Source organism: Acanthaster planci, unplaced genomic scaffold (genome assembly GCF_054643075.1).
Source record: "Acanthaster planci isolate LZ-2023a unplaced genomic scaffold, COTS_SCS Contig15, whole genome shotgun sequence".
NCBI lineage: Eukaryota > Metazoa > Echinodermata > Asteroidea > Valvatida > Acanthasteridae > Acanthaster > Acanthaster planci.
Genome location: NW_028257639.1, coordinates 165274 through 187953, shown reverse-complemented (window position 1 = coordinate 187953; position 22680 = coordinate 165274). Strand labels below are relative to the sequence as shown.

The following is a 22680-nucleotide window of genomic DNA, read 5'->3' as shown; positions in this document are numbered from 1 at the left end:
CTCAGCTAAGGAAATCAGATGCAGTCTAGTATCTAGGATTCACAGAGTACGCAGTGCACATAAATCTACTGAGGAAGCAGAAGGCAGAGGACACATTGATGATGTTTCCATCCTGACAGAGGTATGACATTAACAGGCAGCAATACACCTATTTGCATTATGCATTAAGACCCTGAATATGCTGAATCAAAGCACAAGGCCACCCAGAAGCCTTCCAGTCATGACAGAAGCACTGTGCTAATTAATGCGAAACAACTGACCCAGAATCTCTGACTGACGGATTCTCTTAAAAACCAGCAAAAATTCTCCAGTCGTTACCAGGGAGAAGACTTTCAAAGTAGTCCACTAAGTAAAAGCCGTTTGGGAAAATTAGGTTTTTTTAAGAACAATTAGAACTGACTTGGAGAATCTCACGAAAGCCCTAGGAGGCCATAGAAGTAAAACAAGAGAAATGACTTGCAGATTGAGAACTTGAAGAACCCAATTGCTGTAACTCACCCTGAGGTAATAGCTAACGATGGTGCTGAAGATGCGCTGCATGGTCTCGTCATTGAACGGAGTGATGCCGATGATGTTGAAGTGTCGCAGGAACCTGGAAGTGACAGGATTACGGCCTCCGCCAGGGGGACCCATGGCTGTAAGGAACTGGACATCAGTCAGGACAATCTTGGTGGTGTCTTTCTTGTCGTACCTGAAAGTTGGGAAGACAGACAGAGCTCTAATTAAAAGGCTCAGAAACAGTAATCTCCATTTCAGATAAAATAGGAAAATGTTGAAAATGCTCAGACCACAAACAGGCCGACAATATTACTTTATCTACCATTCCTATTTTTAACAATTTTTTTTCTTTTCAAATGTTTACATTTGCCTTAACACTTTTTTTTAAAACCTTAAAAGTAGCCATTCTAGCAGCATAAACTTTACCAGACACTTCTGCCACAGCGACAAAACAACTTGAACTACATGTAGCTAAAGAAATGAATTCAATAAAGCGATAACAGTTTACTGGTTTAGGCAGTTCAATGTCCCTTATTGTGGCAACATGTCTCTATAGGTAACAACCCTTCATATTGATGATGAAACCAATAGTGGACCTCGTTTCCATGCAGCACTATCCTAAGACAGGGATGACTTGATATCGTTGGATCCTTTTTTTGATTTTTCTGCATGATGTATGGATTAAAGCGACTAACCAATTTCCATGATCAAAGAACTGTCTAAGGAGCTCGATGGGTGGCTGGGCACCGTATACCTCCCTCGCCGGCATGTTGAGGTCATCCACAAAGATGACGGAGCGCTTGCCCATGGGAGGGCCGAAGACTCCTTTACGCCGCTTGTCCAGCTTGGACATGATGATATCCTGTCGCAGAGAGATCGAAAGTGGAAACTGTTCATGGACAGAACTAATCCTAGAGTCTTTGTCAAGGAGTTCCTGTTTGACATTAAAACCCCACAGGATCGCTAACGGAACGTCAGTGCACAAATTATAGACGAGCCTCAAACATATCTATCAAGCAGGGCCTACATCGGCAGAGTTCACAACTGGTGATTTCATACCTGAGTCTGGCCAGCGCTGGTCTGGGCCGAGAAGTTGATAAAGAGGGGTAGGAACTCCTCCTTGGAGAGGTTGTTCATCAGTTTGTCCTTGACGTACACACTCTTGCCTGTACCGGTGGGCCCCACGAACAGAATGGCCCTTCAATGGAACAACACAGAGGAAATATATACTCTCTAAATTTGCCCAAGCTTTGTAGGCACAAAGAAAATGATTACATATTGTAACAAATTTACAAGTTCCTTTTAAAAGAATGTCCAAAATCAATTCTACACTACAAATTTTACTTTAAAGAAAAAAAAATTAATTTAGGCACAAATTCAGTTGCAATGCTTGTGTATAATTGATTTAACTAAGATTTATTTAATAAATACTGTTGGAGAGTATCCTAACATTATTGTCTTTAATAGTTAGTGGACACAGGAGCTTGAAGTTGGTGGAAATCTACTGCTGATAATGAGGGTTTTCATTTCCGCGGCTAAATACTTTTCACAACTGGAAAAAGGGCTATGCCCACAGACGCTTGGAAAATGGCCTCTCGGGCACAACCAATTTGACAAGGAATGTAGACATGCATTTAATTTGCCTATTTTTGTTCTACCCACCTCTTGTGCCTAATGGCTATGTCCATGAGGTATGTGTAACGAGCTGTGTCCATGGTAGGTACGATAATCTCCTGCACCTTGCGACCTTCACCGATGCTAGCTCCTTTGATGGTGTCATTCCAATGAACCCACTTGCCTCGAGCTTTGAACTACAAGGAATCAATGGGGAACAAATAAACAGGAGGTAATTTCACTCAATATTTATTCCTCTAAAGAAGCGAAGTATCGGGAGTGAGTAGACAATTTACAAGGAGGCATGATCAGACAAAGTGACAAACAGTAGAAACGTTGGACTACAAACAACAAGGCAAAATACAAGAATTGGAATCAGTCAATCGCAAGTTCAAATCACAAGTCCAATGGCAGGTCAGGTCAAAGATGTCAAATTAATTACTGAAAAGTCTTTGTAACAATCCATTTAAATTGCTTGTGACTTGAACCAAGACTAGTTGACTTGCAATTGAACAGTGATTTTACTTACAATGGTTTGAGATGACTTACGATGACCTGATGATAAATCTGCAAAATCCAAACTAATAATTCTGTCTGCCTCCCGTTTTATGCAGATTATTTTAAAGTTTGATACATTTCTTTTCTAGGAACCAACCTTAAACATTTTCACAGTATTTTCACGACAAGACATTTTACTTTTCACTCACATCATACATGTAGTCATACACTAGCCCCTCGGTGGGGAAAGGCACATCTAGCTTAGTGCCCACTTCCCCTGGGTAGGGGTGCTGCTCATTCTTCCCTGACAAGATGTCTCGTAAGAACTCGTCAAATTTGGCCCTGCCGTCCGTGTCTCCCACGGCACCCACCGACCACACCAAGGAGAAAAAGACAGTGGACTGAAAACAAGGGCAAAGATAATAAAACGAATATCGGAATCAAGAAACTTGTGCATTTCAACACAAGTTCTAGAGTTATCAGTTCCACAGAAGGCTTTCTGGAAACTCACACCAATTTGGAAAAACTACACACTCAAACCTGATGCCTTTATATTCAACTTTTCTTCCTTTGATTTTCTCAGTCCAAGTATTCAAATTAATATATATCTATTGAAACTTACAAATAAGTTTCTAGGTTTAAAGATCTTGTTTCTTACGATCAATTTTCCAATATCTGTTTTCAGGTTTCTTCTGTTTTGTTCAGTCAAAAGTCAAGTGTCAAGTCATATGAGAACTTGCTACACGAGACAAACTTACAATAATCCAAGGTCTGAGATGCTTCAGGTCGGTCTCTGGTTTGATGTTGTCTGCCAAGAACATGTTGACGAAGTACATCAAAGACCTGGCAAAATTGTTAGTGCTTGTGGGCACATATTCCTGTCAATGCAATGGTAGAAAGAAAAGTCATGGGATATTCAAGCCAACACAAAAACTTCAAACAGGTATCAATGCCAAGACCTTGCTGCTAGAGTTTTTTTTCGGATTAGCAGGGGTCTTAGCCAGGAAAATGCTCACAACTGTGGAGGGGAGACTGAAGAAAAAAAATTGTTAAAGAGGAAGATAACAGACAAATGGAAGCCTTGCAAAAATGTGAATTCCAGATTTCTGCTTGTTAATATTTACTTGAAGTATAACAAATTCATTTTGAAATGCAACTAGAGTACCAAAACTGACAAGTGGAGAGAGAGGCTGGATGAAGTAGAAGGAAACCACACTTAATAAGCTTACTAAAAGATTTCTAGTGTACCCAGCTAAATTTTAAAGCATCACAACAACTCTTTCAAAGTCTGAGTTACTTCTGTTTTGAAGTTGGGGTTGCAACCGTACCTTGGTATTTCGATGTACAAAGTCAATAGCCGGTTCCAGCAACCACTCAAACAGTGCGATGAACAAAGGCTCCTCTTTCTTCAAAGTCTCTGGGAGGTTGTTGAGCCAAGATCGGAAGACTGGACGCCAGCCGAGGTTGGACGGCTCCAGGTAGATCATGCCACAGCGACTGACAGTCGCAGGCTGGGACACGGAAAGAACAGAGAGAGCAAAATGAAAAACAGAGATTAATCAGCGACGCACGACCCTTGGCAATGCTTTATTAGAGTAAAACATAAAAGAGGGGGCAAGCCAGAACTCACCGAGGCCTGAGACAGGTCCATGCACTCAAAGATAAGACTCATGCTGTTGGACATCTGGATGATCTCACCGCTCATCAGACATAGCTTCTTGTTGTCATCCAACACGGTGTTCATGCTCTCGATCCACAAGGTGTCGATGGGACCGTCAAAGATCACCCACTTGCGGTCGGGGGTCTCGGTGGAGGCAAACTCACGGAAGGTGTTGGCAACCACTCCGTCTGTCCACTAGAGGGTGAGACAGGTTGAAATCTTTTCTAATATTTAATAAATTAATTAGGAATGTGGACACTTAAGCTGGCTTAACGTCCTCCCACATTCCAGCTTAATGATACAACATTCACTGAAAAGTGAGAGACGAATTCCAAGAAACAAAAGAATGCACTTCACTTAAACCTTTTCTCAGATTTATCTTTTCTGGCCGTGAGGAACTGATATTAATTTCATTTTGTCCTTTCAAATGTTCACTCTGTGACCCTGCAGCACAGTTTAATATATAAGACTGGTGAGAAACAACTTCTTACATAAAACATATCCCGCCTACAAAGATTTGAAATGCTCATGACGGTTCAATAAATTAACAAAACCTGACAATTACTGTGCAAACAGAACATGAACCCTGTTTAAATCGCAAAGAATCTTGTTGGGTTTGGCTTTGTTGGGGCTACTGGTCACTTTATGGAACATCAAAGTCTCACATATCAGTCCCTTTCAACAAGCAACCTGATTATATTCAAGTCAGGTGACAAAGCACCAGTGTTGTATTTGTCCTTGTAAGTCCATCACAAGTCATTCAGTCTTAAGCCAATTCACAAGCTATTCAAATGACCTGTGGCAAAAGCATTCTTTTGTCATTGTTCACCCTCTTACTTATGACTGGCCTTGTGAAGGGACTTGTGACTGGCCTTGTGAAGGGACTTGTGATTGGACTTGTGAAGGGACTTGTGATTGGACTTGTGAAGGGACTTGTGACTGGACTCGTGAAGGGACTTGTGACTGGACTTGTGACTGGATTTGTGACTGGACTTGTGAAGGGACTTGTGGTGGACTGGAATATAACACTGCGAAGCACGTTACACTACCTCATGTGAGACCGGGTCAAACTGTCCAAAGAGCTGACCCATGGTGATAGCCTTAGGGTTGACAGTGCGGTATAAGGCCTTCTCTTCCTCGTTCAGGCCTCTCTCGTTCAGAAGGGTCAAGGTGTCCGCCAGGACGTGCAGGACCTCTGTCTTCCCAGCAAAGGGTTCCCCAACCAACATGAAACTGCACAACCACACATACAAAAAGAGATCTATGAGGACTTGGGCAGGCTCAAATTTTCTCAAAGTCTGTCATAAATCTCAAGTTCTTATTAGATTATAAAGATGAGCAAAGAAATTGACTGGAGCTGGACTTGAACCCGTGACCTCCGGAACACCACACCGGTGCTCTACCAACTGAGCTATCCAGCCCTATGTTGGTGGCTCTTCCTATCTGTCAACATTTCCGTTCAGGGAGTTCTTATTAGGAAAGATTTTTTTTCATGCATACAAAGAAAGCAACTGAACACATCTATCAAAGGTTTTCAATGCAATTATCACGTTACACTTCAAAAGCTACATTCACTGGAAACTGGAGAATTCCTGAATTCCATCCAACTTCTGCTGATGTGAAACCCCACAACCCTACAGGTCCTAAACCTACCCGTGTCTGACGATCATCATCTCATACGTCTGGATGATCTTCTCCCGGAAGGCATCCACACACTGCAGGTTTCTCTTGGCGCATACCTCCTCCACGGCATTCAAGAACACCTGGTAGTCAGCCTTGGGCAGGACTACACCAGGGAAGAGATCGGAGATGATGCCCTCAAACAGAGGGATGTCGTGGGACAAGAACTTGGGTAGGTTGACGTCGATGATGGAACGCAGCAACTGTTAAAGACAAAATACAAATCCCAAACTGCTGCCATTATGACTGCTGGTTACTTCTCAAATATTTGACCTCATTCAGAAAGTTTCATATCAATGAACAAGAATTATCTATTCCAAGTTCAGCTTCTTGTTAAGAATTTCATGCTTTCAGAAGCGTACTGTAAAACTGCTTCTCTTTAAATATAATTAAGAGAATCTTGAGGTCTGCAATTAAATCTTCAGTAGACATTCAACTGCCAGTTAACCGCTGCACAGGCACACTCCTTGCCTTTGGCCTCTGTGACCAAGGTTTGAATGCCACCAAGGTTCAAATCCCACCCGGGACTTACATGTAGATTTGATCTTCATCATTCTCTTCCTGATTGCAAGGCTTGTCTCTAAAATTATCTTTGCAGTTTTTTCCATCTCAAATTATATAGCTTTCACAACTCTGTGTCAATCCTCGATTTCATTACTAGCTTTGTCACAAACTCATATAGACTTATTTGAAAAGAAAAAAATCCTGAAATACTCACCAGGATATCCTCACTCTCATCGGGGAATTTGAGTTTCAAGTTACCAGCAGCAGCGAGCACTGCCTTGACGGCACGCATCCCGTAGTCGTAGTGGAACTGGGAGGACAGCTGCTCTGAGCAGAGACGGTACGTGGTGACGATCTTGACGGAGAGGTTGCGGGCGTCCACAAAGCCGTAAGAATACAGCATGATCTCGCCAATCATGGCGTAGTCTGGCACCATCATGGCGACTGTGCGGAATAGCACCTGTGAGAGAATGGGAACAAGACACAGACTGGGTTGATTTATGAAATGCTGGACAGATAAGATATCATTGCATAGAAACCACTGTTCAAAGATGCATCAAGTGATCCTGAGCTAGTGATGTAATTGAGTGCAGCACAAGTCTAGTAGCAAGTCCAGTCATTAAAACTGAATCAAAGTCAACGTACATGTTCACATTACAAGATGAATAAAGAACAGAGAAATTGCCTAGTTACGGATTATTCAAATAAAATGCAACTTGACCTGAGACCATATGACGAGTAATGAATGCGTCAAGACTGTTTGAGTCATCACTAGTGACTTGATTGCAACTGTGGCTTCAAGCCACATCTACCAAGGTGAAAAGTACAAAATGATAACAGTGATGAGAATTTTAAAAAGTCTCTAAACCTTGAGGTTGTCAGGAAGCTCTGAGCGCCCAGCATAGCCAGGGTTCATGGTGATAGCCACAAAGCAGGTGTCCCTCAGCACCAGCTCTGTCCCCTCAAAGATGAAGGTCTCCTGATGGGTCATGACGGCCCGCTGGATGCAGAGGATCTGCTGGGCCACCACCGACAGCACCTCCAGCTCAATGCGGTTGAACTCGTCAAAGCAGGCCCAGGCCCCCGAGGAGGCTAGCCCCTTAAAGAACTTGCCCATGGCCAGGTAGTCCAGGCCGTCTGAGCAGTTGAAGACCACGCACTGGACGGCGAGTGCCTTGGCCAGGTCCTTGGTGGTCTCTGTCTTGCCCGTGCCGGCGGGGCCCTCGGGGGCACCACCCAGGTTGAGATGGTAGGCGCCCACCAGGGTGCGATAGCAGCGATCAGTCAAGGGCGTGATGACCAACCTATGGGTGCCATCAACACATAAACAAAGGTATGCTTACAATGGATGGTCTGTGACAACACCCTGTGAACGCCTCTACCCAAGTCATGGTTTCTGACATACTCTTGCATTCTCACAAGAGGAACAGAGCACAGCACTTGTCACAGAATGAACAGTTGGTTTTCTACACATGTTTAGAACCACAAATTTAAAACTTCCAACCTCAGACCTTCCTCTAAGATGTTCTCCATCATATGAAATTGGGAATCTTAATTCTTTCAAGGTGTAAAGAAGTGGTTTGGGAGAATTCAAAGCAAACTGATTGAAACACCAAGTTGATCACCAATCGACTCTTCTCAGAACACCTTTATGGCTCCTAATCTAATCGCTCTTAATTTTAACCTTAAGTTAAATCTCCACCAGCTTCTAACCTTTAATCCTCACACTATTCATATCTAAGAAATACTTTGGCGTAGACTTCCATTCAGCCAGTGAAGAGTCACTGTAAGGCAGTCTCTTTTCCCTCAAATAAATATTGCATAAATAAGTTTGTTCTTGTAAGGTGCATGTTAGACTTACCTGAATGAATTGCCCAGGTATTCATATGCATACTTGACCAAGGAGTTGGTGATACGCACCATGACAGTGTTATTTTCCCAGTAATATCGTAACTGGGCAAGCCAGTTGAAATCATTCTCATTCTCCACACCTGAAATCAACAAGATAATGATAAAAACCACTTGAAATACTCTACAAAAATCTATATTTAGATCATATACATGTAGATCACGTGGATATGTCTTGATGTCAGTCATACTGCCCAACAGGGTTAGTGTACCAAATTGATGATTGATGTTTTGATAGGAATGATGTGATTTTTAACAACTTTTTTACACCTTACAAGTGTAACTACTATACCTGAGAGTCTCTAAGAAAACTGCACAAGCTTCCTTAAATGTAGGTTGACCCCAAACTCATATCCCTTGGCTTCATCGTTGCCAGAACGATGTCTTACCATCGACGGGGCAAACTGGTTAGTTAAAATCTGTTTACAGAAGTGGACCTTGCGGCACTGCTTTATAGGCTAATATTTAATACAACCCATACCACTGGCATAGTAAGTATTTTCCCCCATACCCTTTTCTGCCATATCCAAGACCACGTCCCGGGCGTGCACATCGATGGTAACCAGTGCCCCCATGGTGATGCGCGTCTGCTTGGACAGCTTGCCGCGCACCAGGGCCACAATGTCCTGTAGCTGGCTCTCCAGCTTGTCGTGGTAGTCCCGCAGGCCCTGGGGCCCACCACGGATGGCCTCGTGGACCTCGGCTGTCCAGTAGATCTGGGAGACGCACAGCACTACCTGGCCCGGCCACTCCTGCACCCAGTCTTCCCGGGCTTCGATGGCGTAGGCCTTCAATGGGTGGGAAACAGCAAGAGCAGATGCTTGGAAAAATTACGAAAGTATTAGTCTCTGGGTAGTGGCTATTGCCACTTCTCATGGAGTCATGTGAAATATTAAGCCCCCCCCAGCAAGTAATTTAGACACAGCCTCATCATGAAGCTGTTGAGCCAAGAAAATGTTTAACCCAAAAATCTTTGCTCAGTAAAAACAGATTACCGGCCAACACTTCATGTCATCCATATTGTGTCCAGCTGGTTCCCTTCTGACTACTGCTTAGTAAGTAAATTTGGCTCAGCAGATTTTCTGCTGGAAAACTCCACATGGGTAAGCCCAGAATGAAATGAAATTTCTGGCCTACCTGCACACTCCACCCTCCTCAAATTGTCTTTTTATACATTCATTCACTCCAAATTTCTGTGAGTCACTGAAATGGCGATTAATCTTGCTAGGCAGGAGTTTAAGGAACATATTGTTATCTCCCCTTCCTCACGAGTAATACTTTGCCCCCTTTTTCTTCTGAGGAAAGCCAAAATACCTGATGTGATTTCTCAATGACGTCCTTGACGCTGACCAACATGACATCCTGGACCTGTAGCAGCCACTTCTCCACGGCGCCTCGGGCCTCGGTGGTGGAGATGACCGAGGTCATCTTGACCTTCTCCCCCTCGCTGCTGAACATGGCCACGATGTCCAGGTTAGGCAGGAACTCCAGCTTGGCGATGCCCTCGAAGCACTTCTTGAGGTGAGGCTGGACCCGCAGGGGGTCCTTGGTCTCTGACAGGATCTCCAGCATCTCATCGTTGGACAAGAAAAAGAACCTGTGGAGAAGGCAAACGTATGGAAGAGGAATCAATAAGACGTCTCCACCAAGCTTAAATGCCTGTTTTGTGTCTGAATCACGAAAGAAAAATAATTTGCAAATACCTCACACAGTTGACACATGCCTGATGTACAGTTGTCGCGGGACTACAAACTGGTTGAAACAGAGATGTTGTGGGAACCAAAAAAAATTAGAGACAAACTTGTGTCCCCACAACTCGGTTCCAAGTTTTTCTTCACAAAAGAAATTGTCTCCTCATTGTAATGAAGGCCTATCCACCCACTCCTACTGGTTGGGTGCCTAGCTGTCACATGGGTGGTTTTTAACTTTTGATAAAATTACACGTAACAACCAATTTCAGACTCTTTATTTGGTAAATACAAAATTTTGATTCCAACTGGTAGATTTAAGACTCTGACAGTGCCTGAAACTCACAAATGTCAAGTGGACATGTGGAACGCTACCAATGAGTCGGTACTTCACAGAACCCAAATTGAACTCTACACTGTCTAAGTAAGATTGCATCCAAATCCCTTATGTTGAGCTACATGTACGTCTAGGTCTTTGCTCCATTGGAAATGCGCGAAGACACATAGACAATAGACCTAACCATGCCACGCGTGTATGCTCTACACTGGCTTATGTTCTGTGCTACATTGCAAGGTATGCACCACATCAACGGATTTCCTAACCAAGGAGACTTCACACATTTCCAGAGGTTTACGGCAGATAGATTTTCTGTTGAATGGAAGCATGATGGAATTTGGCTGACAGATGTTAGGGAAATAACTTGATCACATTACTAAAGGTAGCTATGCCTCTTTGCAAGATCTACAGGTAGTCATGCCTCTGTGCAAGATCTACTGCTGTTTCTATATACATGTATGCGATGATATACCATCACAAAAAACTGTCTTCTCCAAAAGCAAAATGGACAATTAGTGTAATTTAAGTGCCCTCCATCCATCCTCACTCCATGGTTACAAAAGCCTCCTCTCTGGTAATGGAGAATACATCCCATGATTGTATTTCAACATCACATCGCATCTACAGCTATAGAAAATTAACTGCACAGATAAAAGTATAAAGTGAAGTGGAGCGTACTAACTGAACTCGTCCTTGGGAAAAAGTTGCTGGTAGTTTGTTTCTGGCTGGTTGCGTAGCTTTAGCATATGATGACATTAGGTTCTTCTACAAAACCATCTCATACATGTAGTCTACTTTGTGGAAATAGCTCTATTTTTTTCTTCTTAAAGTAACAAATCTACACAGCCTAATTACTTGTATTGAACGATCAGATGAGAACTGCGAGCTGAAGTGGAAACAAAACACCAAGGAAGAGATCTGTAACACCAACCACTGCTCAGAGGTGGCATCATCAAAATGAACACAATAAATTGCCTTGCGGTATTCAGATACAAAGCTGTAATTTGGAAGGTAACCAGATCTGCCAAGTCTTAACGAGTGTTGAAAAGGGCATCACTGACAACAAGTTGGCGGCATTAGAAAGCCTTCAATGGCATCAAACGAGGCAATAAAGTGGCTTTTGACGTGCACTGAGAGTATCTGTGGACCTTGGACTTCCTGGACTAATGAAGATTGAGCGGTCTGTCTCATAAAAAACCTGCACATCCAAATCATCAATGCGTGATCTCACAGGCTCTGTGGAGACCAGTCTGCACTATACACGCCAATAGAGGCATGAACCAACGGAAGATGCACTGACCACTAATTTGCTGGACAGTTTTCCAACGAGGGACTCTTTTAAAAGAATTTTGCCAGAGAAGACATTTTCACAATGGAAAACTGTGGCCCAGTGATCAATCACCACTGAATTTCAAGTTAAACACCGTACGTGTATTCCTTTCTGAGAAATTTCCGAAGGACTCTTTCAATCTGAAATTTCTTTGTGCCAGTCTTTTATCCCTAATTTCGATCAACTGCCTATCAGCCTCCAGAGGAGGTTTTCATGATAATCCACACAATTATACATAAAGGAAGTTGAAAAAAAAGGCATCTCACAAAATCTATATGAGATACCTATAACATTTTAATTGTATCCTTTTTGAATAATGTACTGTATAAGATCAAGGTCTAAGTGTACACTGCTCTGCTCTGGAGGATATTACAGGCTGGGAAGGAAATTAAAAAAAAAGTGCTCCGCCAATCAAAGCAAGGTCACAAAATCAGAAATCCAGCCTGAGCTATGTCACAGGTACAATGTAGCTAGTCAAGGCCAGGCCCTTCAGGCTAAGAGGGACCACTGAGAAGGCATTCTGTGAGATCCACAGGTACATGTAATTGCTTTTCAGCATCTCATCAAGCACTAGAAAAACAGGCTACACGTAACTGACATCATGTGCTCGGTCCTGTGACGTCTCACAATCTACGTGTAGTCAGGTTTGGTTTCTGCCGTGGTTTGGTGGTGTCGAGGTTGACAGGCAACAGCAACAACGTGGTCAGCAAATATAATGACGGATACTGAAAAGTGGAGTGGATTTCAGGAAGTTACAAAGTAGTGGTTGATGACAGCATTCCTTTGTGTTCTATAACAGTTCTCAACTTATGTCAACCAACTATGAATGGAACAGGACTTAATGAACTACTGGATAAGACCACGGAAGCATCGATGCCTCAAGAGACCCTCAGTGTTTTTGCCAATGTAGTTCTGGTGCTGAACATCGCCCTGACTGCCGTGCTGAATCCATTGTGTATTCTTGCCCTACGCCGGACAAGCAATTTGCAAGAAACAACCAAGATGTTCATGGCTTCACTCACCGCATCCGACCTCTGCATTGGGCTTTTCTGCGGCATTCCACTCTGGACCACAAACGTCTCGGGCAAATGGATCCTGGGAGATTTCCTGTGTACTCTGTTGGGAATTCTGTACCCGACATTCAACACTCTGAACGTCCTCTCTCTCCTCTTCTTAACAATCGATCGCTTCATTGCTATTGTCCGTCCGCTGCGTTATCCGACATTAGTGACACCTCGAACATCCAGGCTCACAATTGCATTCATGACGGCATCAACTGTAATCATTTATGTCATTATACTTGGCATTTTCAGGAGAGCGAGTCTCCAAGAAAGCCAGTGCGTGCCTTCTTGTGACTTTTGTTTGTATATTTACATCGGTCTGTTGGTGATTCCCCTCATGGTCATCCTGATGTTGTACGCCAGCATTCTGAAAAATGCTCGACGTCAAGCAAGACGCATTGCGGCTCAAATCACCATCGGCGACACACACCTCGTGCCAAATGCCCAAAGACGAATCAGCACCAAGTCGGCCACGACCGTCTTCATTATTGCCGGTGCCCTGTGCATCTGCTGGACACCACATGTAATGTTGTTGTTGCTGCTATCGCAGGGAGTTGTTCAACCACACAGCGGTGTGTACAACGTCACACAATGCATTGTGTATGCCAACAACTGGCTGAATGTGGTGATTTATTACTGGAGAAACAGGGAGCTTCGAAAGGCACTGCACGCGTTGTTCTCATGTTGTTGACAAGTTGAAGTAAATAGTGTACCAAAAAAATGGGTTTACTGATCCTCGAATTCTGAGCCAATGACAGCCGTGATTCTACAGCCAAAACTTGTAAAGAAGGAACTCTTGCAGTGATGAAGTCTGATTGCGAGATTCAGCAAAGACTATGCAAGACTTTGACGGTGAACTGTAGATACACTTTCATGTATCCTTTCAATAATGTTAAATCAAAAAAGCCATTCAAATGTGAACCTAGCTAGTAATACATGTTCATAATATTAATAATTAATATAAGTTAAATTTGTTAAAAGGTTGCAAAAACCTGTACATGTGCATTTTCATTTTCAATTAACTTGGCACATATTTAAATGAATAATCAAGAATCAAACCAATGAAGTAATCATTCAGAATCGGCATTCAGTAACCTGAGTCAGTATTCTACACCTTTCAAACGGAAATATGACACAAAATACAGTCAAGAGGGCCACTCATGTAGTTGTCAACATTTCTCTGTAATGGTTACAAAACTCTGTAAAGTTTCAACACTTATTTAAATATTTGAACTTATGAATAAGCATGCAGGTTGTAGTTTTGAATGAAACAGTAAAGCACTTAACCACTTGCTGCCAGGGAACCCCGTTACGAGCACCATAGGTTTATACACAGAGTCAGGGTGCCCGAAATGGGACAAAAGAGCTGGTCCGTGTAACAAAAGACGGTACTCAGAACAAAAGACCTGCTACTGGGAATTGCCATCATTTTTCGGCTTGCATTTTTCGAAGGTAATGCATCACTGTTTTCAAACAGTATACCACTGTTTTGGGCATAGCGTGCCCACAGATCAGCACCACGGACAAAAGTGCTCCAGGGCCCCATTGATGAGCGACACAGCACTGCTGCATGCTAATTCAGACGTGTTTGAAAAGACACCACTCGCATTCACTGGGGATAAAGGAAATTACGCAACACCTCACAATTCTCGGCTCTCTTTAAAAGATGGCAGGCCTAACTGAAATATATAATTCAGGAGTCAATGAACGTCACCTGTCAGCATGGAGTAGAAACCAAACAGTCACTCATGTGGGTGTAAACGTCCATTAAATGAAATGATGAATTTTTGAAGAATTTTGAAAAATAAAAATCTGGAAAATCGCCCATATATGTGCACTGCATTTTTAAAAGCACCCGGCAGCATGTGGTTAATGTTCCTGCAAACTTGTTGCAAATATGGATGGAACAAAATTTCCCTGTCGGTGTTGGCATTCCCTAAGAGGTGCCACCACAGGCTATTTTATTGTCCTTTTCATCCTGATTTTGTCAATTGTACTGTCTAGACTTAATTCAATATTTTGCTTGCTTGCTCAATAGTATCTGCTTTGCTAATATTTGAAAAAGTGCATAATGTTATTCCCTGATTTTCCTTGTGATAAATGAAATTAAATGAAAATAACTCAAAACAAACACACACACAAGCAAACAAAGGGATGACAAAGGAGTTGTGTTCTCACAGAGGTATGACAACCCAAGGTAATACCCTGAAAAGACCATTCCATTCTCTTACACAAATGCGAAGTGTTTAGAACCTTGGCGCATCGGCTGAACTGCGAAAGAGGAGATCTTTGAGGGAGAGCAACTTACCTTGGGAAAAAGAGCCTTTTCTTCTCCAAGTAGGCGTTCAGACCCTTCAGGATATTGTCCAGATTCTTGTTGCTGTCAATTAGCTTCTCTAAGATGCCAGTCAATGAGGTAGCTGCCAGAACCTGCAACAGGTAGACCATTCCTCATGGAAATCTTCTCTCAATACCCCGTCCCATCTACCAAATTCATCCCTGGTCTGTCAGGATACTAACACAAAGAATGGCCTCCGCTTCCAAACAAAAAAACCCCTGGATCAAAACTATTATGACTAGATGTTCAGCCAGTGGATTTTCGAACTGAATGCTAACTGTTGGCCAATCCCTGTACATTTTCCTGCAAATCCAAACCTGGATGACTTCAGACCATTTTGGGTGTCACATTGCAAATTTTAAATGCTATTAAAAGCAGCGCTGACGATGACTTCACAAGACGACTAACGGAATGTTCCATTCAGGGAGACAAAAATGGAACAGTCACCTCAAACTATTCCTTCCATGGCACAAAGGTGACTTGTTAAATATTTGTTTTACACAATGCCTGAATAATTCCTGAACAACTCACTGCATTTCAAGATAATTGCTAAACAAATCCTTGCTGGAATACATCCCTGCATCGCGTCTGCAGAAATTTCTTGGGACCCTGCAACAGACCATCCGTTCACCAGTGGAACAGAACTTTTGGCTGTTTTTGCAGTCAGCCCTGTCGCGCATTTCAGACAAATCATTCAATGACATACGATGAACGACTTTCCAATCAAATAACAGAAATTCTTCACGCACTGTATCACGCATCAATCTTGGCATCGTGGCACTGACCTAACCTCTGTCCTCTTCCAAGTGAACGGCCTCTGACCCCATTCCCTCCCCTCCCAGCGATCAAGAAGCCATACCTTAGGATCCTTGACAGTGTGCTTCATGATGTCCTTCCAGTTACGATCTACGATCTGGAACAGCCGGCCTTCCTCAGGCATCTGTTGCATGATGTCCTCCGAACTGAAGATGGGCTCCAGGTACAGCCACTGTGATTGCACCTTCAGCCACTCGTCGATGGTCTCCTGGACACGTAGAAGCTTCTCTTCCCATTCCTGCAATGCAAATGATGGAGAAGACTTCGATAAAATACAATCTGTTACGAGCTTTTATGAGCTCCTCTTGGCAGTTAGTATCAGGTTTTACTCTACTAATATTTGTGAAAAAGCACTTCTTGTCCATATCCTTTCTGAGAGACGGAACTTGATGAAGCTTTTACAAGATGGCTACGACAAGATTGGAACCCATGACTTCTGCACAACTGGGCACAGGGTTGTTTGTTTTAGACTGATTCCAAACAAGTTATGAAGACTGTCAAACTAGCTGTCAGAAAGCACAGACCACAATGCACATCATAATGCAGCCTCAGTTTCAAGTTTGCAGCCACGCAAGAAATATCCTAAAGATCCCATCTCTATGAGACTGTAACCTTTTTCCCCGATCAACAGGACTTCAACATTTTATAGCTCACTGATACTAAATTCCTCATAAATACAACATATTGTATACTCTCAGCCCAAAATGTCAGCTCTTTCTAAACTTACCCTGATTTCTTTATCGAAAGGCTTGATGAACGGCGAGCCACGCATGGTCTGAGTCTTGACAATCTGGTCATCCAGCATGGTCTGTATGTCATCCACGGAGGCCAGGATCTTGACACCTGTGTCTCGGTACGTGGTCAGATTGAACTGGACCTGGTCCCATTCTTCCACCATCTTATTCATGGCCTTCTCCAGGGAGTATTCCTGGGGAATTCAAAGCAATTTCAAAATTATTGTGGCCTTGGGAAATCACTGTTTTGAGAAAGAGAAAGCCAGTCCAGAGCAGTCACTGGCCTCGAAGATGGGGGCTATTTAAACAAAAACTTCTCAAGGTTATGGGAATTTGTTCTCTAGGTATTTGTTGCCCGTGTTTAAGGCAGAGCAGGGGATGAGTTTAGTGTTAGCGTCTAATGCAGTCAGTTACGGATGTGTCCAAAAAACTAAAAAAAAAAAAACTTGACACAATCTACTTGGAATATCCCCTTTCCGGAGTTCACCCCATGTACCAAGATGAAAACAGCTTGTAATCATCGGTTATAGTCTTTATAAGACCCCCCCTTCTATGTCTACCTGGCCACTACAGTTAAAGCAGAACATAGCATAGAGTACTGAAGTAAATACGTCACACACACAATTAGTGTGTAAAAGGCATTAGCGCGAGGACCAGCGCGTGAACCAACACCCGCGCCTACTCCATTCGTTTGTGCTGCACTTTCTGGTTCACAGTGACGTCACACTTGGGTACTCTATAGGAGCTGGTGAAAATTTCTACAGAAAAGGCTTTGTACCTTGGAGGCTGCTGCACTGATGGAGTCAAACTTCTCCATATACGGATCTAGGTTCAGCTTGAGCACTTTACGTAGGGTTGTTCCCGAGTCAGGCGTCAGGTCAAAGCCAGCGATGTCTGACATCTGGCTCCAGTGACGGGTCCGGATGCCTGGGTTGCACATGATGGCGATGGTGGGGATGTATTCCTGTGGGCAATGACAAAGATTTATTCACCATGCCAATCAGAAAAGATCAGCACAATTATTTTGCCTTCTTTTTTCTTGGTCACTAATTCCTTTTGTGCCCAGGACACCCCAAAACAAAATGGCTCAGGTGCATTTTGAATTCTAAAGATAACAAACATTGATCCTTGGCATATACTATGAAAGGGGAAACTGAATTTTAGACCTAATGAATATGTTGTTTTTATTCATAAGCAATTCATTTTTTTTTACACCTTGCTACAGTGGACACCCTAAGGGTATCTATGTCATGCGCCAACACATGGGTATGCTACTGAATATGCCATAACGGTTTGTGCACATTCTAACGAAAATATATCACCCATCCTCAGCACAATTTGCGAGCATGAAGAAGTGTAAAGGAGATTTTGCAAAGTGAGAGTAATCTCCATATCTAATTCAGGCTTCATACCTAGGGTCACATTATAGGGTTCGATTAAATGACAAGTTCTGTTAGAGACACACTTGACTGTCCAATTTGAAGTTAACGTTTGTAGTATCTTCAGTTGGTTCCAACAGTTCAATCAGTTACCTGAAATTCCTTGATCTGTGCCTGCACTGTGTTGCACACCTTGAGGCCAGCCCCGCCCTCCTCTTCCTCCTCCTTCTTCTCAGCTGGCTCCTCCCCTTCCTCCGCACCGATCCTCTTCTTCTTGGGCGGGGCTGCCTTGGCTTTCTCGGCATCCCGTTTCTTCTTCTGGGCGAGGAAGGTCTTGGTAATCTTGTAGATGTCTCTCCAGTACTCGTCCGCCTCGTTGCCGATGGACTCAGAGTCCAGCTCCATGAAGGCACCATCCATCCATCTGTTACCACAGATCACAGGACAACGGTCAATCCCTGTAACTTTCCCTGAAGTTAAACCACAATGCGTCAGCAGGAGGCTCAAAATAACTGCCTCAGTTTTACTGAACCATTCCTATGAATGATCTCAGCTCCTTTGGGAGTAAACAACTATCGGTGCCGCCATTGCAGAAACTACCTGGTTGATATACTGCAATAGCCCTCTCTGTCCCTACTGGTACTCATGAAAACTCCTGCATGGAGCTTCAGGACTCACTTTTTCTCGGCTCTCTGCCATTTGACCACCAGACTGAAGAGCTTCATGTATGGCTCAATGGCCACTGTGATTTCTTCAACCTCTGGGTATGTGGTGGCGTCCCATTTGAAAAGCTTCTCCTCCTATAAAACAATTAAGAAATGTAACCATAGCAACTGCAGACAGCGCATATTCATCAGGGAATCCCAGATAAACCATCAGGTACAAAATTGAGAAATTGTCTGGCACAGTTGTAACTCAAAGCTTGAGAACTCAAATTGATTTTCTTCTCTTCCGAGTTTCAGTTTAGTACGAAACGTCTGAGTTATGCACAGGAATTTTTAGCACAAGTTTACTAAATGAAGAAATTCCATGTAAAGTATTGTATTTCATATTTCACTTTATTGAGAGGAAATGGATACTATATGAAATGTTTGAAATGTACTCCATTATCTTTTCCACAGTGGAATTTTGCCTGGCGCATGTGAACTGCTGAAAACTTCCCATGCTTTTGTATGGATATGGAGTGCTCCAAACAACAAAGTTTGATCATCTTGCCAAGTACCAGTGAAAGTTTTGTCAGGAGATGACATTGACCGAATCCCTGTGCTTTGACAAACCACACTAACCTTATTGATGAAGCCAATGGTCTCTGTTGCCTCGGCGATGCGCTTCTGCACGGCCCGCACATCGTTGACGTACTGCACCATCATGTCCAGCTCGCCGTACTCTGCAAACTCAGCCGCCCGCTTGCGGATCTTCTCCAGCTCCACCATGACCTTCTCTCGTTTCTCCAGTAACTCACGCTCACCCTTCCTCTTTGAGGCTTCCACAAGCTACAAGATTGGACAAAACCCCCAAAAGGATGATTCTGAGTACACAAGATAATGTGTTTGTGAGGACAAACTTTTCTCCTTTGACAGTCAGTGAGAACAAACCAATACATTATTTGGAATACTGGTACTTAGAATGAAGTACCAACTCTCCCGCTTCACATAGTATTTAGTGGACAGAGGACCAACCAGACACGAGGCACGTTACTCACTTCACCCATCAGTGATTACAGTGCCTCCTGATGTTAGTCACACATGTTACTGCAGTAACATTGGGTAAAACCAAGGGAACAGAGGAAGCACATTGAATACTCTGGTACAACACTTGCTTGAGGCAATTCTATAATTACAAATAATTTTTAAGAGGTTTATTCCAAGAGCAGCGCTTTGAAATAATGAGCTACACATGTACACACACAAGATGTGATGGAAAATTGATTCAACTCTCCACCCACCTCGTCGTTCTCGTCAAACACAGGCTGGATGTTCTTGGGCCAGAGCAGGACTGTGCAATTGAGATCGATGTGCTCCTGACTGAAGAAATAGACATCCAGGAGGTAGTTCATCCTCTGCTTGCTGACGCCGATGCGCTCGTTCAGCGCCTTGATGCCCTCGACGCGTGCCTTCTCGATGTAGGCAATCATGTCCATCATCTCGCCCGAGTCCTCCGGGACCTTGAGGGCCCGTTCCTTGATGGTCTCAAACTCATTGCAAATGCTGTTGTAGAAAAGAACGATATCAGTTTTTATGAAATAAGTAATCGGGGTTGTAGCTGGAGAAATTGTAGCACCGACTGTTTCAGGGCTAGACGGTGTACTACCAGCTGCAAATATAAACAGTGCCTACCTGCAGGCCAACTGCCGCACATATGTATATGACAGATTTTTACTGATTTTTTTTTATTAAACAGGAAGAAACAGAAAGAAAGAATTCTAAATATTTTCTGAGTCCTTTCAAGTTCACACTGACCACATAATGCCAAAATCTGAGTGGGCTAGCTCACTTCATTTGCACCCCAAGTGCCAGGCAGTGATTTGGAATGCCTGCCAGCATTGGCTAGTGAAGTTGAAATCCACTAAACCAGCATTTAAACCAAACCTATACCAAAGCAGTGCACGAGCAAAATCCCCACATATCTCATCTAGGCAATTTCACCATAAACTCTCCGGCTACTGAGCACGTATCCAATTGCAGGTCTTAACCGCTAACCTTTCGTTTTCCTTCCTGTGGTCAGAGGCCATTCTGTCCAGCAGCATGTCAGCAAAGCTCCTGGACTTTTCAGCTAGTCCACGTTTGAGATCCTCACAGTCAAGACGCACCATGTCAAAGTGTACAATGCTATCCTGGAGGATAATCTCCCTGGCTTTGCTGCGGAACTCCTCAATCAACTACAAAGAACAACAAGTGGGCATTTTTCTATTTCACACCCCACAATGCAATGAATTTCCTTCATTCTTACTCAAATTTCAAAATCACTTGGAATCCACTAAACCAGCATTTAAACCAAACCTATTCAAAATTATGCTCACAGGATGCTGAGAATTAAAGATGACCCATGCATAGCAAGACGAGTAACTCATCATGTGACTCACAAGATTGAATACTCTTTGATGAAAATTTTTCACAGCGCATACAGGAAGAACATTCCCATCCTTCTCATTGCTGTTGTCTTCCACATTCTATGATACAAGTTCAAATTGGAGAGTCGACCAATTTTATTCTTTAATTCCCAGCTCCTGACTGATCCATTGATATCCGTTTTACCTTGCAGTACTCATCAAATGTGTGGTCTTCGGCCATGAAAGCTTGGACTTTACTCAGTGCCTCACCATTGCATAAGTACTCATATCTGTCCACTGAAACAAAAAAGAGAAAACAAAAACCATTTCTTTTTTCAGTACTGATTCTGCAGTAACATCTTTTAAAACTCTCAGCTTACAGGGAATACTTTGCAAAATGTAAAAACATCTAAGGAGGAATTTTGATGGCACCTCATTTAAAACTTGTTGATAGGTTATATGGTGACTTGAAGGAACCCTGTCATGGACCAGACTTTCTCCTGGGCTAATCTAATTCATAAGGTTTCCTAATGATTTCTTTATATGAATAGGACAGAAGCCTGTTTTGTGAAACTCACAGTAGGACTGAAGATGCTCTGTCGGCCCCTCAAAGTTCAGCTTACAGGCCTCTTTCAGTTTCCTCTTGGCTTCGGCCACGATGTGATCGGCAATGGCCACGTCAATGTTGCTGAGATCGTTAGTGCCGGAGAGCCAGGATTGGACGGTGGGCACACCCTGCATGGTCTTGGTCAGCTGGCCGATTACAAACAAAAGGCAGTCCTCCAGGTCCGAGTAGTAGGGGTAGAACTCCATCTTGTCGTTGTCGTAGGTCAGCTCCATCTTGAAGATGGGGAGGCGGGACTTGTCGGCTGGGTCGAAGAGGTCCACCCAGGCATCGATGGACCGGACTATGAGATCTTTCAACTATCCGATGAGTGGGGTGGGGGATAATGATACATCATGAGTGTGTTGCTATTTTAGCCTGGACTATTCTATAAACTGCTCACATTTCACAGTCTGCCATCATAAATGACAATACAATCATTGTTGTTTTATGGAGCAAGCTCTTTAAAATTCCCTTGTGTCTTTTACTAGGCACTGGACAAATTCCATCCAAATTCAACACTGCCTGTGCAATCCACATTGCTTGTGGTAAAATCCACCACTGAAGCAAAGATCTGTGTTGATGGATTTCCTTGATGTCAGCCAAAATGCACCGAATGCCTCAGGACTGCTTCAGGCCTCCTGGACTAAGTCCACCATACCCTATCAACAAGTGGTCACCTTAGACCTCAACCTAGTCCATCCAAACCACATAAATCAGTGGTATGGATTTTGATGGAGTTGGGGTGATTGGGGTTAAGTGTAAACAACTAGATCACAGATGACAAGACATTGTTTCTCATTTTTCCCTTACAGACTAAGCACAGGCACTTATCACCAAGAACAGAATTGAACAATGGACTGACCAGGAGGCAAATACTTTCCTTCCATCGAGTACAGGCCCTCTTTGGTAAAGGTAAAAGATGCACACTCTGGCATGTTGATCAATGACTAAAAACCCAATTTTTTTTTCCGAGGAGAAG

General features: G+C 43.2%; 1 protein-coding gene and 1 non-coding gene across 4 annotated transcripts in view; both read right to left on the bottom strand.

Moving 5' to 3' along the window:
• Nucleotides 1-22680, bottom strand: part of LOC147795490 (dynein axonemal heavy chain 12-like) — a 49306-nt gene that overhangs the window by 21552 nt on the left and 5074 nt on the right. For all 3 annotated transcript variants that reach the window (XM_087131803.1, XM_087131804.1, XM_087131805.1), the window contains 26 exons: nt 21673-22018; nt 21300-21391; nt 20745-20923; nt 19991-20252; nt 19332-19538; nt 18724-18845; nt 18199-18469; nt 17445-17630; nt 16660-16860; nt 15976-16170; nt 15087-15208; nt 9677-9959; nt 8874-9150; nt 8316-8445; nt 7323-7758; nt 6669-6914; nt 5924-6153; nt 5320-5503; nt 4241-4465; nt 3939-4121; nt 3369-3488; nt 2820-3011; nt 2161-2309; nt 1558-1696; nt 1194-1360; nt 499-691 (listed from right to left, as the gene is read on the bottom strand). In XM_087131803.1, the coding sequence (XP_086987929.1) occupies nt 499-691; nt 1194-1360; nt 1558-1696; nt 2161-2309; nt 2820-3011; nt 3369-3488; nt 3939-4121; nt 4241-4465; nt 5320-5503; nt 5924-6153; nt 6669-6914; nt 7323-7758; nt 8316-8445; nt 8874-9150; nt 9677-9959; nt 15087-15208; nt 15976-16170; nt 16660-16860; nt 17445-17630; nt 18199-18469; nt 18724-18845; nt 19332-19538; nt 19991-20252; nt 20745-20923; nt 21300-21391; nt 21673-22018 (5337 nt within the window). The remainder of the gene's footprint in view (nt 1-498; nt 692-1193; nt 1361-1557; nt 1697-2160; nt 2310-2819; nt 3012-3368; nt 3489-3938; nt 4122-4240; nt 4466-5319; nt 5504-5923; nt 6154-6668; nt 6915-7322; nt 7759-8315; nt 8446-8873; nt 9151-9676; nt 9960-15086; nt 15209-15975; nt 16171-16659; nt 16861-17444; nt 17631-18198; nt 18470-18723; nt 18846-19331; nt 19539-19990; nt 20253-20744; nt 20924-21299; nt 21392-21672; nt 22019-22680) is intronic.
• On the bottom strand, nt 5619-5691 carry Trnat-ggu (transfer RNA threonine (anticodon GGU)). Its single transcript has one exon. It is a non-coding gene; the product is annotated as a tRNA-Thr (tRNA).